This window comes from Chiloscyllium plagiosum, chromosome 50 (genome assembly GCF_004010195.1).
Source record: "Chiloscyllium plagiosum isolate BGI_BamShark_2017 chromosome 50, ASM401019v2, whole genome shotgun sequence".
In the NCBI taxonomy this organism is placed as follows: Eukaryota; Metazoa; Chordata; class Chondrichthyes; order Orectolobiformes; family Hemiscylliidae; genus Chiloscyllium; species Chiloscyllium plagiosum.
In genome coordinates this window covers 6,985,565-7,003,773 of record NC_057759.1, presented here as the reverse complement: position 1 = coordinate 7,003,773, position 18,209 = coordinate 6,985,565, and the positions used below count along the sequence as shown (strand labels likewise).

At 43.7% G+C, this 18,209-nt stretch overlaps 1 protein-coding gene across 7 annotated transcripts in view; it reads right to left on the bottom strand.

Moving 5' to 3' along the window:
• Positions 1–296: 296 nt before the first annotated feature.
• LOC122544517 (high affinity immunoglobulin gamma Fc receptor I-like) overlaps positions 297–18,209 on the bottom strand; it is a 44,846-nt gene continuing 26,933 nt past the window's right edge. For 4 of the 7 annotated variants that reach the window (XM_043683797.1, XM_043683795.1, XM_043683796.1 and 1 more), the window contains 8 exons: positions 13,849–14,133; positions 12,237–12,539; positions 11,316–11,417; positions 9,142–9,172; positions 8,544–8,617; positions 6,598–6,657; positions 4,960–4,994; positions 297–2,954 (listed from right to left, as the gene is read on the bottom strand). In XM_043683797.1, the coding sequence (XP_043539732.1) occupies positions 2,835–2,954; positions 4,960–4,994; positions 6,598–6,657; positions 8,544–8,617; positions 9,142–9,172; positions 11,316–11,417; positions 12,237–12,539; positions 13,849–14,133 (1,010 nt within the window). In that variant the 3' untranslated portion in view covers positions 297–2,834. The remainder of the gene's footprint in view (positions 2,955–4,959; positions 4,995–6,597; positions 6,658–8,543; positions 8,618–9,141; positions 9,173–11,315; positions 11,418–12,236; positions 12,540–13,848; positions 14,134–18,209) is intronic. The other 3 variants (XM_043683794.1, XM_043683799.1, XM_043683800.1) reach the window with 3 other exon arrangements.

The window sequence follows — 18,209 nt, the reverse complement described above, 5'->3', positions numbered from 1 at the left end:
GCTTCTCCTGGCCCTCTCTCTATTCCCTTCCAATATTCCCCTGCTCCACTCCATCCTCCACTTTTTCTCCTGCCATCCGCAATCTAGCCCTCTCCCTCATTTCCTCTCCCCCAAAAAAACTCCCCATTCTATCCCCCTTATCCACACAGTTCTGAAGAAAGGTGAAATGACCTGAAACATTAACTTTGATTTCTCTGCACAAATGCTGCCAGACCTGCTGAGAATTTCTAGCAATTGTGGCTGGTTTTTCTGATTTAGTGCATAAACAGTTATTTCGATTTTCATTCTCTAATAACCATCTCACATCAGATCAATAGCATTCCGCCAGCTTATCTCTAATTAATTTTTATTAACTACTAATGTGCTATGCACTGGAACTTTGCTCATTATCAAATATAGAATTATTGTTGCAAAAGCAAAGCCCACCAAGGAATTACATTTACAGCAACTCAGCAATAGATTAGACCCTTCCCAATGTGCACCATCCATGAATAGAATTCCCACTGCTGAATTAATACCATGCCCATCGTGTTTTTATTTCGTTTTCCATCTCAACACAAAGCTTGTAGCGAGGGAAGCTGTGAAAGCGGATGCAGAGATGCTTCATTGTGATTTGGATAACTTGAGTGAGTGGGTCAATGCCTGTCAGATGCAGTTTAATGTGGGTCGACATTAGGTTATCCAGTCTGGGAGGAAAAACAGGAAGTGGATTATTATGCAAATAGCAATGGATTGGTAAAAGAGCACTGAGGACAAGTGGTGGGGTGTCATGATACAACTGTACAAGGAACTGATAACACCACATTTGGAGTACTGCATGCAATTCTGGTCACCCTTCTATAAGAAGGCTGCTATTAAACTGGAAAGGATGCAGGAAAGCTGTACAAGGATATTATCAAGACTGGAGGGTTTGGGTAATAAGGAGAGCTTGGATAGGCTAGCGTTTTTTCACCTGGAATATCAGAGGTTGAGCGATGGACCCTGTAGAGGTTTATAAAATGATGATGTGCAATGGTAAGATGAATAACGAAGGTCTTTACCTTCAGGGAAGGAGAGTCCAAAACTGAGGGCATATGTGAAAGATGATAGAGGAAGTTTTAAAAGGGACCTGGTGGTGCATGTATGGAACGAACAGCCATACAATGTTATGCGTGGGTACAGTTACAACATTTAAGAGACATTTGGACAGATACAATGATGGGAAATGTTTACAGGGATATGGGTCAACAACAGTTTAGGAAGCCTGGTCAGCGGATTACTTGGGCTGTAGGATCTGTTACCTGTCAGTATGACTCTGTGACTCTACGATTAGAGACACTCATGCTGTCCTTGCCAACAATGCCCTAGATCCTTTGACCGAATGAGGGGCTGTGGTGTATAAAAACCGATAATTCAGTCACAGTCTGTGAATGCTCTAATCTTTAACAATTCATTGGCATCGTCCTGATGTTCCGTTCAAAGACAAATGGCACCTATTGACCAGAAGATTTGGCCCTCATTGTTCCTGATGGTGCTTATCAGTTTGTAATCAGACCTGCACTGCTCTATTCCTGTTTGGCTGCAGTTATCAGATCCGCACGTGGGCGGTGTTAAAATATTAACATCTTCAACAAAGCCTGTATTTACAACAGTTCGAGCCCTTAAGAGTTGCCGTGGTATTTTAACTACTTCCGAACTGAGAGGCCAACACTCCTTTTACTCATGGGAGGGGGACATCACTGCATAGGTTAATATTTATTGCCCATTGCTAATTGCCCAGTGTGCTGTTAAAGGTCAACCATATTGCTGTGGGTCTGGAGTCACATGTAGGCCTGACCAGGTAAGGATAGCAGTTTCCTTCCTTAAAAGACATCAGTGAAACAAATGGGCTTTAGTGATAATCGATTCATGGTCACCATCAGCCTCTTAATTCCAGACTTGTATTGGATTCGAATTCTAACATCTGATGTGATGGGATTCGCACCCAGGTCCCCAGAATATTACTGAGGTCCCTGGATTAACCATCCACCCATAATATCACCAGGCCTTTGCTTCTGCATTCAAAATTCAAGTCTGATGCTCTGGAGGTGTGTGATATGCCCAACCCCATCATCATGGCGTTTTCAAAACATCTGCAGCGACAGACATCCCATCTATTCCCACAATGGTGTTCGCAAACTCAGAAATCCAGGCCGACGCTTCCAGCAGGTTGGCGGATCTTTGGGAGATCTAGCCTTTTTTGTAGAGACTTCCTGTCAGCCGTGTCTCCTCTCTCTGGATCGTCAGGGACTTGTAGCTCAGTGTCCGTTCTGTCTGCGCTGCCAGAAGTTGCGAGTTGAAGCCTCACGTCCTAGGACACTTTCACTGTGAAAAGTAACCATTGAAGCTGCCTGGTTTCTAGTTTAATGTTTCCCGCCTGTTAGATCCGTCTGACGATTCCTGTTCAATGTTAGTCAAAATGGGAGAGATCCCTGGTCGTCCATTCACAGGAGGGGACAGATGATATAGTCCTCCCCTTAAACATGGGCCAACTGAAAAGTTCAATCCTCAGATATGGACATGAGAGAGAAGGAGAGGCACACATTACATTTACAAAGACCACTAGCAGCCGAATTAAATGGCAAGTGTTAAACCCAGCGATCTGTAAGGCCCAGAGTAGGTTGACAGAGACAGTGACGTGAAAATAACTTCCACGGAAGAAAATTATTGGAGCCGAATGCCTTGTGAAACACAGTTCCATCATAATGTGGACACGTTTGCTTGCTATACACAGGAGTTGCATTATCCCTCTTCACCAGACGATTGATAGAGTCGAACGAACCCCACCTCTACTTCGCAATTTTTCTTCTTGCTTCTTACTTGGGTGGAATATTTGCATAGACGTTTCCATCTGCTCCATCTTCTTCCTGCGAGGGCTCGCTGAGGTTCAGTGTGGCGTATGTGATACAATACTCATCAAGGTCAGTCTGAGCATCCTGCAATTAAATGATATCAAAATGAAATTGGAATTGAGTGAGAGCAGGAAGCAGAAGGGGAAGGAGAAGTCAGTTGGGCTACAGGTAGCACGGAATATCAGGAGAAAATGGGAATCACCAGCAGGCAGTTCAGGGTCTGCTAGTTAGAAATCTGTGGCACAGTGGTAATGTCCCTATCTCTGACACAAGAGGGCAGGGTTAAATTCCCACATGCTCCTGTGGTGTACCATTTGGATTATAGAAGTAAAAAGGTGATGTTTGAGCGGGGCAGCGTTTTGATTAGGCCATTGTGAGCAGTTTCAATCTGCACACTTTCAGAAAGATGAGATTGCACTGGAGGATTACAGAGGAGATTCCTTCGGATGTTGTCTCGGATGGAACATTTCAGCAATGACGAGAAACTGGATAATGTTTGTTATGTTCGTTGGAGCACAGTAGGTTGAGGGGATATTGATTTTGTTACCATTTACTTACAGGCCAGCAACATCGCTGGCTGGGCCGAACATTTGTTGCCCTGTCTCCAGGTGCTCTTCTGAGAATATGACTATGAGCTGCCTTCCTGAGCCACTGTAGTCCCGCATGCTGTAGGCCCACTCACAATTCACTGAGGGAGGGAATTGCACCATTTTGAACCAGCAACACTGAAGGAAAGGCCGATGTATTCTGAAGGATGGTAAGTGGCTCAGAGGGGAGCTCGCAAGTGTTGGTGTTCCCATCTGCTGTCCTTGTCCTTCTAGGTGGAAGAAGCTGTGGATTTGGAAGGTGCTGTCTCTGGATCTTTGGTGACTTTCTACAGTGCATCTTGTAGATAGTATACATTGCTGCTACCAAACGGTGCAAATGATAACAGACTGCCAGCTACTTAACCAGTGATGTTTTAATAATGTACGAAAGGGAAATGAAACATCACCAACCTAATTGCCCTAGTTTTAAACTCACTTGTCCCAGTGCATTGGAAGTGGAATGCAAAACAGAGAGTGATCTATTCCATTGAGAAACCGTTACTGGTAATTCTCCGTTGTTTTTAAAGACAGGCACAAAGCTTTGAGGGATGGAGAGATGTGAAAGAGGATGCAGAGATGAATCAATGTGATTTGGACAATTTGAGTGAGTAGGCCAATGCACAGCAGATGCAGTTTATTGTGGATCATCGTGAGATTATCCAACTGAGAGCAAAATCAGGATGGTGAATTATTATCCGAATGGTGATGAATTGGGAAAGGTGTAATGAGACGGGTGTCCCTCATATACATTCACTGAAAGTAAATGGTAAATGGAATGTTGGCCTGCCTAGTGACAGGATTCGAGAACAGGAGCAGGGATATCTTGCTGCATTTGCACATGGTGAGACGACACCCTCCCGTACTGTGTACGCAGTTTGGGGTCTCCTTATCTGAGGAAGGACGTTTCGGCTATGGAGGGACTGCAGGGAAGATTTTCCAATGTGATTCCTGGGTTGGCAGGACGGACGGATGAAGAGAGAATGGATTAATTATGATTATATTCTCAGGAGTTCAGAAGAATGACGGGGAATCTAATAGAATTGCAAGAGGACTGAACAGGGTAATAACAGGAAGGATGTTCTTGATGAACAGGAGGGAGTAAAGAAGCTGGGGGGTCATAGTCGAAAGGAGACGGAGTTGTACTGAGCTGGGGCATAATGTCTTCACACAGAGAGTGGGGGAACCTGTGAAATTCTCTGCCACCGAAAGCAGTCAGGGCCAAAACATGGAATATTGTTCAGGAAGTAGTTGGATAGAGTTCTTAGGGGTTAAAGGGAGAAACTGGGGAAACAGAAGACTGAGTTGTGTGATCCGATTGAATGGGGAGAGTAAGTTGGAAGGGCTGAATGCCCTACACCTGCCCCTACGTTCTACGGCGTATCCTTCAATTAGTCTGATAATAACCAAGAGTTGACCTTTTACACTGTGGATGCAAGGTGCAAATCTACCCAAACGTTCTGTGGCAATACCTGTATTCTATTTAGATCCAAAATGTGACATACCTTCTTCACATCGGAGGAGAATGCACTACTGTTGTCTGAAAATAAAACAGAATAAGATGAGAAGGAACTCTTTGCAGGTATTAACGATTGTATCTGGACCCATTGAGGGTTGATCAACACTAAATACGGAGTTGCATCTTGAAAAAGTGCAGCTGTGCTTTTGTCAGCTTGTGAAAAAAATACAGTGCAACATTTTCCGAAGTATGTCCCTCTCAATCAATGCAGACACTTTAGAATATCGCACTCAGACAATTTGGCTCCCTTTAAATCGTGCAATTTGTTGTCTGATCATTAAGACGGTGTATCAGTTTTTACAATGCTGGTTAGTGCAAGATCTTCGACAGGCCGTCTTAATGTCATCAGTCTTTGCATCACTTGCCCAGTTGTTGGGCATAAGAGCCATGAGTGAACTATTCATGTTACATATATTTGGGTTTTAACTGTTGTATGCTGCTAATACTGTGTGGTTCAGCTGGCTGCATGGCTAGTTTTTGCAATGCATTATACACCAAACTTTGCCAACATGGGCATAATTCCCACACCAGCTGAAATTACCCTGAAGGGCTCTCCTTCTGAATCTCTCCCCTCTCATGATGCATAATTACCCTCAAATTAAACCGCTCCCAGTTCCGCCCCCCTCCCCGCACCTCCCAAAACGAGAGAACAGGATAACCTTCTGGATGAACATGACTTTTACTGCTCATCCCTGAAACGGTGACTAGAATGTGTTCTGAGAGACAGATTTCATTGTAGATAAGGCAAATTTCGTTTCAAATGTCGCGTATGCGTGTTGACAAGAATCTGCATGGTAATGGGAAGCTCAACTTTCTGAGCAATAATATGATTTGCGATGTTTCTATTTTCTCGGTTATCTCAAATCGTTGAGTGGCAGTATTTGGCAAATCAGCCTTAAGTATTATATAACAAAAAGAGGACTTGCTTTCTCTCTCTCCACAGATGGTGCCAGATCTGCTGAATTTCCCCAGCACCTTCTGCTTTTGTATTCTGCAAAGTCAGCTCAGTTTCTCTCTCTTTCTCCCCGCAGACGCAGCCAGACCTGTTGAGTTTCTCCTGAAATGTCCGAATTTGTTTCAGATCTGCAGCATCTGCAGTTCTTAATTTGAAATGAAAATGATCTCTGTCTGCCTCAGTTAAATAAAGTGCATGTCCCTCTGCCATTCACACACACAGAATATATATACATGTGAAAAAACGGAATTATAAAGCAATTACCATCATAACTCACCCACCCAACACACACAGCTATATCTGTCTAATTGCACTGCGTGATTGTTAGGGGTCACTGACAACATATAAAGCATCTCCGAATTGTTTGCCTTTACCCTACCTGCAGGAGAATAAAGGGACAGAGCAGATGGAGTCTCATTTCTAATTGGCTGGCTTACTGTCCACTCTTCGTAAATGCAGACAATTTCTTTTTAGTTTGGCACACGCTGCACTCCCTCACACTCTGTCTGTCAAAGTACCGCGGTACTTCCATGTTTTGAACTGGTCTCACACACAGAGACATTTGCTCAGCAACTGGAATCGTGTTATTGTTGGAGGTTCAATGATGCTACACCCAACCTTCACATCCCCTCTCACACAATCGTAGTATTTAAAAAATGAGATATTTACTGGGCTTTGTTCTCTTCTTGATGGTGACCTCTGAATAAACCAGTTCAGCAATGTTGTTATCTAGAAAGAAATGAAGTGCATACCAAAAACACACATGAATCCGACAGTTTCACTATAATGGGCTAAATGATCCATAGATTAAACGAATTGGATAGATAGATGATTAGAGAAAAGGATAGACAAATACCTTTTTGACCGAGATCGATAGGAGCGTGGTTAGTAAGGGGGATGAAGGTTAATCGGGAGAAGGCAGGAATGAGGTTGAGGAATATATCCGCCATGGTCCAGGGGGAGCTGTTAATAAGCTGAATGGCCTAATTCTACTCATGTATTATGGTACTATGAACTTATTTTGATAGATGTGGAGATAAACATGCATATGAGACACTTCATTAGCGATCAATAAGTTAGCTGAAACCTCTTGAAAGACTACCATACTGGAAACGTGATGTTGTTCATTACTGTTTGCTCAGGGCGTTCTTGTGTGTGAGGAACCGGATCTATGCACATAATCGTTCGTTGTAACCAACGTCTGTTGGATTTCTCAACACCAGAGAACTGCACCCTGAGTTTCGAGTGTTACTTGAGATTAAATAAGCATTACTTAGTCAGGCCGAACACCTTAATGGAGGTCCAGTCACAGAATATTGACAGCCATAGCCATTTTTAAAAGAGATTGGTTGAAGATAGATGTCTACAGCACAGAAAGAAATGCCCAAAAATCTGTGCCAGTCAAAAACACCTACCTCTCTGTATGCTGATCCCATCTCCACTGCACTTGACCCATACCCTTGGCATGGCAAGTTCATATTTAAATTCTTCTTCACTACGTACTTCTGTCTCTCCCACACTTACAGGCACTGAGTTCCAGATTTCCCATCACTATCTATTTTTATTTTCCTCGGATCCCCCTCTGAAGATCCTGCTCCTTCCTTCAATATATGGTGGCCAAGGTGTTAAAGAATGCAAGTGGCATGCTCGTCTTCACAATCACCTGATGAAGGAGCGTCGCTCCGAAAGCTAGTGTGCTTCCAATTAAACCTGTTGGACTATAACCTGGTGTTGTGTGATTTTTAACTTTGTACACCCCAGTCCAACATCGGCATCTCCAAATCTTGGATAGAGTAGATAGTCAGAGGATTTGTCCCAGGTTTGATGTTTCAATTTGCAACGGGGCACAGGCTCGAGGTGAGAAATAGGAAAAGGCTAAGAGAGATATGCGAGGGAAGCTTTTCACGCAGTGAGTGGTAGGAGCCTGAAAAGCATCGCCAGAAGTGGTGATGGAAGCAGGCACTTAGGTGACATTTAATAGGTGTCTGGGTGGTTACGTGAACAGGGAGAGAATTGTGGAATACAAGCCAAATAAGTACGGGAGGCTTTTTTTAAGGTTGGTAAGGGCATGATGATCGGTGCAGGCTTGGAGGGCCAAAGGATTTGTTCCTGTCCTGAACTTTATAAATTCTTTCTATGGCCCCCATTGATCCCTCTGTCGAGAGAAAACGTTTCTTCCTGTTTACCTTTTCCAAGAGAGTCATCATTTTGTCCAACTCCAGCAAGAAGCAGTTGGCATTTTTTGGGGTTAACGGGGTTGAAGAGTATGACAGAGAAAGCGGGGAACCAGGGACTGAGTTTCATGTTCAGCCCTGATCCTACCAAACAGGCGGAGCAGGCTAAAACGGCCAAGTGACCTTCGCCGAGTTTGTATGGGAACTGGAGATTGAGTTGGATGGTCAGCCATGATCATAACGGATGGTGGGGCAGGCTAACATGGCTGAATGGTCTACTCCTGTTATCTAGTTTCTGAATCCTCGCTCAGCCTCCGCAGCACCAAGCAAATTGGCCTACTCAAGCAAATTGGCTCGGATGTTTATTGAGAATTTCTACCAGGCTTCGGTGCTCGATCACTGTGTGGAGCTCATTAATCACACGGATTCAATGGCACTCACCAGCATTATGTGCTTCTCCAACTACTGCATACTCCAGATTGCTGACTGCTGTCCTTTCACAAGAAGATTGGGATCTAGTTCCAGTAGAAAAGAAAGGGAAAGGACATCGTCATTCCGAACACAATGCTTTCAAGACCATTTTCAACTTCAACAAGACGGCAAAGCTATCACAGAAAATACTGAACTCAGCGAGATCTGTTATTCCCTGGTCCTACATCCCTGGTTTCCATCCGAACATGTAGAATTCTCGCCCTCAAGGAGCTGCCCAGTTCTTCATTTTGTTTTCAGTAATGTCCTTTGGGGAAGGAAATATGTTGTCTTTGCCCGGTCGAGGCCCACATGAGACTCGAACCACTGATTAACTATAACTGTCCTCTGTAGCAATCAACGATGGACAATAAGGATTGGTCCACCTCCCTATGGATTGTATAAAAGACACATGGGACATTCCTAACGTATGGTTTACTGGTTTATGTTAAAAGGATGCAGTCATATCTAAGCTCCTTCTATGACCTCTTCACTTCGGTGGTCTCTCCCTGATTAAGAGGAATACGGGAAAACAATGGCAAATATAAAAACTGTAGTTTCAGTCACTTACCTCCTGGGCTGTGACAGAGTTGAGGGTTTTCCTGCAGGGAAAGAGAGAAAGTATGCTCAGCATATTGGAGAGTAGCTTTGCACTGTTACAGACAGGAGCTGCCAAGACATTATCTCAGTCATAAACAGGGAATAAACACATCGATAGAAGATAATTGTCAAAACCACTTAATGCATATTAAACAGGTACAATAGTGTTAGGGTGAGGTTTAGTTATTCTGAGGGCTAGCATTATGATGAGGGTGAGAGCTCGGGTTAGCGTTAGTGTTTGAGTGAGGGCCATGGTTAGAGTTATGTTAAGACTTAGGTTTCAGATTAGAGTTAATGTTAGCATTAAGTTTATGTTTAGGGTTGGAATCAGAGTTAGGATTAGGGATAGAGCTAGGTCTACAGTTAGGGTTAGGATCAGTGTTAGTTGTTGAGTTAGGATCAAAGTTAGAGTAAGGGAGAGTGTTGGGTTTGAGTTAAGTTTCAGTTTAGGTTTTGAGTTTGTATTCAGGATGGGTTTGAGTTCAGGTTTATGGTTAATGTTAGGGTAATGGCTAAGGCTGGGTTAGGTTTGATCTTAGGATTCGGGTTACTGTTAGGGTTCAGTCGTGGTTAGGGTTAGATCAGCTTACCTGGTGGATTTGAATAAATCTATTAGAGTCATAGAGATGTACAGCATGGTAACAGACCCTTCGATTCAACCTGTCCATGCCGACCAGATATCCCAATCCAATCAATCCCACATGCCAGAACCCAGCCAATATCCCTCCAAACCCTTCCTACTCATATACCCATCCAAATGCCTCTTAAATGTTTCAATTGTACCAGCCTCCACCACTTCCTCTGGCACTTCATTCCATACACGTACCACTCTCTACGTAAAAAGGTTGCCCCTTATGTATCTTTTATATCTTTACCCTCTCACCCTAAACCAATAACCTCTAGTTCTGGACTCCCCCATCCCAGGGAAAAGACTTTGGCTATTTATCCTATCCATGCCTCTCATAATTTTGTAAACCTCTATAAGGTCACCCCTCAGCCTCCGACGCTCCAGGGAAAACAGACCCAGCCTGTTCAGCCTCTCCCTCTAGCTGAAACCCTCCAATCCTGGCAACATCCTTGTAAATCTTTTCTGAACCCTTTCAAGATTCACAACATCTTTCAGACAGGAAGGAGACCAGAATTGCACACAATATTCCAACCGAGACCTAACTGATGTCCTGTACAGCTGCAACATGACCTCCCAACTCCTGTACTCAATTCTCTGACCAATAAAGGAAAGCAAACCAAACGCCTTCTTCACTATCCTATCTACCTGCGACTCCACTTTCAAGGAGCTATGAACCTGCACTCCAAGGTCTCTTTGTTCACCGAGGAACTTACCATTAAGTGTATAAGTCCTGCTAAGATTTGCTTTCCCAAAATGCAGCACCTCGCATTTATCTGAATTAAACTCCATCTGCCACTTCTCAGCCCATTGGCTCATCTGGTCCAGATCCTGTTATATTCTGACGTAACTCTCTTTGCTGTTGAGATTGACTTTTTTAACGAGTCATAGTTTAAAGAGAATGTGGTAGGAAAATGAAGTTGATCCAGATGTATTGTATTAAATAACAGAGTACCATCCTGAGGGGCTGAATGACCTCATCATGTTCCCAATTCTCATCGTCTTATGTCTCTCCTCATCTCTGAGGTGCTCTGACACAGAGTGGGGGAGCAAGGATGGTCACCGCTACCCCATGCAATGGGCTAACTTTGTGAGTATTCTGCTTCCCTACTGTCAGGAACACAGCCTACTCTAATTCCCGACCCATCGCTTTCTTGCCCCCAGCTCCCCCTGTTCAGCTGACAGATGACGTAATAAATATTCAGATAATACAAAGGATAGGCAAGTGCTTGATATTAAGAATATATCTGCAGATCACTGGAAGTTAATAATAGGCTTGTCAGGATTAGACTGTTTGCTCCATTAGCTGTGCTCCCCAATCCAGTAAATTTATGACTGATCTCACTGTCTGTCCCTCTTCGATGAAAAATCTGCTCCTCAGCCTTGAATATGTTCAATGAGCCACCATACACTACTCTCTCACCAAACACACACAGCGCTTTTAGGTAAGAAATGTCTCGTCTCTGTCTTAAATCAAAAACTGAATTCTTAAACAGAGTTCCCCGTTGGAGGTTACAGACCTGTGTGCCTTCTCCTATGAACGAAGCACGCCAACACGATCAGGCCGGCGAACAGTAGAACTGAGAGGAGCAACGCCGTGATTTCCATGGAGTAGCTCCGAGCTGGAACCCGACAAGAATATTTGGCTCACATTAACAAATTTACCAGGAAGTTTTACCACATCACCCTTGTGCGAGATACACAGTTACCATCAGACAGACCAATCCCCACACATACTTAAATCCATACCACTATGGAGTTATCCAGGGTCGCACAGTGCGGGAGAATTCTGCCCATTGAGCTATCTATACCAATCCCACTTTCCCACACGAACTCCCCACAGCCTTCAATGTTATGACACTTCACCTGCTCATCAAAGTACTTTTTAAAGGTTGTAAGGTTCTTCCTTCAACTTCCACCTCAAATAATGCTTTCCAAGCCTCTGGATGAAACAATCCTTAAATCCCTCTCTACGTCTCCTGCCTACCAGTTTAAAATGATGCCCCCTTTGTTGCTGAACCTTGGAGGAAGTGAGCAGCTCCTACTCCCTCCTTGTCCTCTTATCCTTACAACCTCTATCAGGTCCCCCCTCAGCGTTTCCCGCTCCAACAAGACAGCCCGAGGTTATCCAAACTCTCTTCATCGCTGAAATATTCCATCCCAGGAAATATCCTGATGAATCTCCTCTGCACCATCCCCCCAAAAAAACTTACCATCCCAGATTTTTATTGTGCCCAAGTTCCACCATCTGGAATGGGCATGATTTTAATTGGGATTCCAGGGACAGGAGTGAGGTCTCTGGATCAATAACTCACGATAATATCACCCAGGCCATTACTTCCCCTATTGAGATGGTTAGCTGTTTTTGACAAGCACAGACTGGATGGGCCGAATGGCTTTCTCTGTGCTCTGTATATGCTCGATCCGACTGTCACTTTTACCTCGCAGCGTGAATTCTATATAGTCGCTGGTCACATTAAAAATGGTGTTGTTGCTTCCTTTGTTGATTGCTGCACAGTGATACCTCCCAACATCGTCTCTTTGAAATGAATGAATAGCCAGCTCCCCACCATTGGCAGTCACATGGTAGCTTCCACTGTCGTTTCTTAGCGGCACGTTGTCACGGTACCAAATGAACTGGGGCTCAGTGCCTTCCCTGACCCGACACCAGAGAACAAGCCATTCCCCGGAGTGTACCTCAGTCCCGTTGGTGGAGGAAATCAACTCAGCATCTGTGACAGGTACTGGGGAGAAAACACACGGGGATCAAAATGCATGGAGTTCACCAATTGATTCAGAAGATCAGTAGGAACCAGTTTGACGCAATGAATTTAAAAGAGAGTTAAGCGATGTGATGTGTTCAAAAATTAATTTTCTCGGAGAGATGTTATTAAACTGGAAAGAATGCCGAAGAAATTTACAAGGATGATGCCAGGACTAAACAGTCTGAGTTAAAGGAAGAGGTTGGACAAGCTAAGGTTTTTTTTTCCCTTTCAAGCATAGGAGATGGAGCGTGACATCTTATAGAAGTCAGTATGATCATGAGAGGATGAATGCACTCAGTCTTTTTTTTCCCAGGGTTGGGGAATCGAGGAGGAGAGAGCATCAGTTGAAGTTTCGACGGGAAAGAATAAAAGGGAACCTGAGGGGTAACTTTTATACATGGGGTGGTATGCATATGGAATGAGCTGCCAGTGTAAGTGGTTGAGGTAGGTGGGTACATTAATAATATTTTAAAGGTGTTTAGATAAATTACTTACTTAGATTTAGATTACTTACAGTGTGGAAACAGGCCTTTTGGCCCAACAAGTCCACACCGCCCCGCCGAAGCGCAACCCACCCATACCCCTACCCCTACATTTACCCCTTACCTAACACTATGGGCAATTTAGCATGGCCAATTCACCTGACCTGCACATCTTTTGGATTGTGGGAGGAAACCGGAGGACCCGGAGGAAACCCACGCAGACACGGGCTGTGAGGCAGCAGTGCTAACCACTGTGCCACCGTGCCGCCCACAATACATAGATAGGAAAGGCTAGGAAGGGTATGGGCCAAGTGCAGGGAAATGGACCAAACACATGGATGGACATTTTGTTTGGCATTGACCAGCTGGAACATAACGGTCTGTTTCTGTGCTGGAGGACTCTATGATTCTCATATCTCAGGCTGTGCCACTTCAGTATCAAAAAGTGTGGTTCTGGAAAAGTACAGCCAGTCAGACAGTATATGAGGAGCAGGAGAGTCAACGTTTCGAGCATAAACATTTCATATCATTCCTGATGAAGAACATATGCCCGAAACGTCGATTCTGCTGCTCCTCCGATGCTACTTGAGAGGCTGTGCTTTTCCAGAAACACACGTTTTGACAATGATCTGTAGCATCTGCAGTCCTCTCTCTCTGTCCCCACACCACCACCCCCCTCTTTGTTCTGCTTTAGTCAAAACTGTTGTCTTCAAGGACAAAGCACCAACTTTGAGCTGATCCGAGCAGCAGTAGCCCCTGACTTAATGGTTCAGTTACTCTTTGGAAGAGAGTCCGTGTGAACTCACTTATTACTGTGATCTCTATGTCTTCACTGTGCTGATGTCCTGTCACCCCATTTTCCACTGAACAATGGTAAAGCCCTTCGTCCCTTCTGCTGATAGATCCTATGTTGTAAACAAGTTCAGTGCTGTTGGAAAGCTCCCAGTACAGTTCCATGCTTGAGCCCTTGTAGAAATGGTAGTAAATCGGCAGAGATCCCTTGGAAACTGAACAGATTAAGGATCCTATGTTTCCTTCGACGAGCTTCTTTCCGGGTTGTATTATTAGTTCTGGTTTTGACACTGGAATTCCTGCAAACATAGACAAATGTTAGGTCCTTGTGTTTAGCGCAGTCAATTGCAGACTCAACTATGAAAATTATCAAAGCCACATAAAAATGCATATCCTTTTTGTTCCTGTTCGTTCTTTGGATGTGAGTGTCATTGGGCAGTCCAGCATTTCTATCTCATCTCTAAATGCACAGAGAGTAGTTAAGGGTTGTGGGACCCTTTATAACTGAATTCAGATTCAATCATCTGGTATGGTGTGATATGAGCCCAAAACATGAGCCGATTCTCTGAATTCATAGGACATAGAACAGTACAGCACAGGGACAGGCCCACCAGTACACCATGTTTGCGCACGACTGTGATGCAATTCTATATGAATTCTATCTGGCTGCATGTGGTCTGTATCGCTTCGTTCCCTACGTATTCAAGTGTCTGTCTAAATGCACTTAAACATTGTTCTCGTCTTTGTTTCTATCACCTGCTTTGTTAGTGTGTGCCAGGCATCATTCTGAGTAGATTCATAGAGTCATAGATATGCACATACAGAGACAGAGCCTTCAGTCCAACTCGACATGCCGACGAGATATCCTAAATTAATTTAGTCCCATTTGCCAGTCCATGGCCCATATCCCGCTAAACCCTACCTATTCATATATGCAACCAGATACCTTTCTATTGTTGCAATCTTAACAGCCTCCACCATTTCCTCTGGCTGCTCATTTCAGAGATGTACCACCCTTTGTGTGAAACAGTTGCCCCTGTTTTTCTCCTCTCATCCTAAACCTATGTGCTCTAGTTATGGACAGCCATTGTATATTTACTCTATTCATGTCCTTGATGATTTTATAACCAGTATAGAGTCATCGCTCAGCCTCTCTTGCTCTAGAGAAAATATCCCCAGCCTATTCAGCCCCTCCTTCTCGCTCAAACCCTCCAACCCCGGCAATATCCTTGCAAATTTTTTCCATACCCTGACAAGTTTCACAGCATCCTTCCTATAAAAGGGAGGCCATAATTAGACATATTCCAAAAGTAAACGAACTAATGTCTTGTGAAAAAAGATGCTGGAAATCAGAGTCTAGATTAGAGTGATGCTGGAAAAGCACAGCAGGTCAGGCAGCATCCGAGGAGTAGGAAATAGACATTTTGGGCAAAAGTCCTCCTAACGTCCTGTACAACCGCAATATGAACTTCAACTCGTATACTCATTACTCCGACCAATAAAGGAAAGTATAACAAACGCCTTTTTCATTATCCTATCAACCTGAGACCCCACTTTCAAGAAGCTATGAACCTGCAGTAAAAGGTCTCTTTGTTCAAGACCTTACCACTCAGTGTATATGTCCTGCTCTGATTTGTGTTTCTAAAATGCACCACCTCATATTTATCTAAATGAAACTCCATCTACCACTCCTCAGTCCATTGGCCAATCTGACTAAGTGTTTTTTGTACTCTGAGGTAACCTTTCCTCCTGTCAACTAAAAGCTGTGGCCCATATCCTAGTATTTGACATCTCCAACCTTGGCGAAAGACTGACTCTTCAGCCTATTCATGCTTCTCATAATTTTAGTCATTTTTGAAAAGATTTGTAGCTCAGGTTGAGATTCTGGGTGTAAGTTTGCTCGTTGAGCTGCACGTTTGTTTTCAGATGTTTTGTCACTATAATAAGTAACATCATCAGTGAGCTACAAGGTATATTTGGGAATGTGATGTCATTTCCGGTACTTTTTCTCAGAAGATGGTAGGTGGGGTCCAAATCAATATGTTTACTGTTAAGAGTTCTCAACTTCGAATGACTGTAACAAACACTATTTCAGACAAACAGGCAGTAAACTAGCCACCAGGATACACGAACATCAGTTAGCCACAAAAAGACATGGCCCACTCTCACTAATTATCCTTACACACTGACGAAGAAGAAAGCCACTTTGACTGGGATAAACATCCATCCACGAACATGCCAAACCGAGACACGCACGAGAATTCCTAAAACCTTGGCATTTCAGCTGGATGTCTTTCAATAAACACATCGATCGGGACCTCAGCTACCATCCTTTGAGGCAAAGAGGAATAAATTACATCACCTATGTAGGCTATTGCACAAAATACGGAGGCATGGGATTGAGGGTGATTACACGGTTTGGATCAGAAATTGTCTAGCTGAAAGAAGACAGAGGGTGATGGTTGGTGGGAAATGTTCATCCTGGAGTTCAATTACTTGTGGTGTACCGCAAGGATCTGTTTTGAGGTCAATGAGTTTTGTCATTTTTGTAAATGACCTGGATGAGAGCGTAGAAGAATGGGTTAGTAAGGTCGGTAGATTTGTGGACAATGAAGAAGGAAGTTTTGGGTTACAGAGGGACACAGATACACTGCAGAGCTGGCTGAGAGGTGGCAAATGGAGTTTAATGGGGTAAAGTGGAAGATGATTTACATTGGAAGGAGTAACATGAGTGAAGAGTCCTGGGCTAATGGCAAGATTCTTGGAAGTGTAGATGGGTAGGAAGGTCTCAGTGCCCATGTACATTGATTCATGAAAGTTGTCACACTGGTTGATAACGTTGTTAAGAAGGCATATGGTGCGTTTGTAGAGGGACCGAGTTTCAGAGCCATGAGGTCATGCTGCAGCTGTACAAAACTCTGGGGTGGACACACTTTGAGAATTGCGCACAGTTCTGATCTTCGCAATATGGGAAGAACGTGGAAGCTTTTAAAAGAGTTCAGAGGAGATTTATTAGGGTGTTGCCTGGTATGGAGAGGAGGTTTTATGTAGAAATGTTGAGAGATGTGAGACTGTTTTCATTAAAGTGAAAGGCTGGACAGTGAGATCCCTTTTCCTCGGATGGTGATAGCCAGCACGAGCGGCATAACTTTAAATTGAGGGGCGATAGGTATAGAACAGATGTCAGAGTTAGTTTCTTTACTCAGAGTAGTAGAGACATGGAACGGCCTGTCTACAACGGTAGTAGACTCGGCAACTTTAAGGACATTTAATTGGTCATAGGCTAAACACATGTATGAAAATGGAAAAGTGTAGGTTTGATGGGCTTCAGATTGGTTCCACAAATTGGTGCAACATCAATGGCCGAAGGGCCTGTACTGTGCTGTAATGTTCTATGTTCTAAGTTTACCCACCCAAAGAAAACTAAACACATAAATAGAAAGTGGACATAACACCAGTGCTTAACTAGAGGCACACTGATGATGATAGTTAGAATGGTGATGAAACATCTGAAAACAAACCTTCCAGCTCAGCAAGCAAACTTTCTTCTCATAATTTGACATATGCCAGTTGGGTCCCCTCATCCTCTGCAATGTTCTCGTGAAAACCTCCCATTTTTGTCCAACATCTCCTCATAGTTCACATACTCCAGTCGAGGCAACATTCAGGTAAACCTGTTTTGCACCCTCTCGAAAATCTCCACATCTTTCCGATAGTGTAGGGAACAATCCTCCAAATGTGTTGGAACTAAAGTCTTATTCAGCTGCGGTATGACTTGCCAAAATTATATTCATTGTCCGACTGATGACGGCAAACCTGCCATCTGCCTTCTTAACCACCTTATCTATTTGTGCTGCCAGTTTCAGGGATCAATGGACTTGCACCCCAAGATCCCTCTGTATATCAATGCTGCCAAGGATCCTGCCATTTACTGTATACTGTCCTGTTACATTTCACTTCTCAAAAATGCATCACCTTACACTCGAACAAATTTCATAGCACGTTACGGCGCAGTACAGGCCCTTTGGCCCTCAATGTTACACCAACCTGTGGAATCAGTCTGAAGCCCATCTAACCTACACTATTACATTCTCGCCCAAATGCCTATCCAATGACCATTTAATTACCCTTAAAGTTGGCTAGTCTACTATTGTTGCAGGCAGTGCATTCCACTTACTAGTCTCTGAGTAACGAAACTACCTCAAACATTTGCCCCATATCTAGCACACCTCAATTTAAATCTATGTCCCCTCGTGTGAGCCATCGCCATCCAGGGAAAAAGGTTCTCACTGTCTAATCTATCTAACCCTCTCATTATCTTATATGTCGCAATTAAGTTGCCTCTCAACCTTCTTCTCTCTGACAAACACAACCT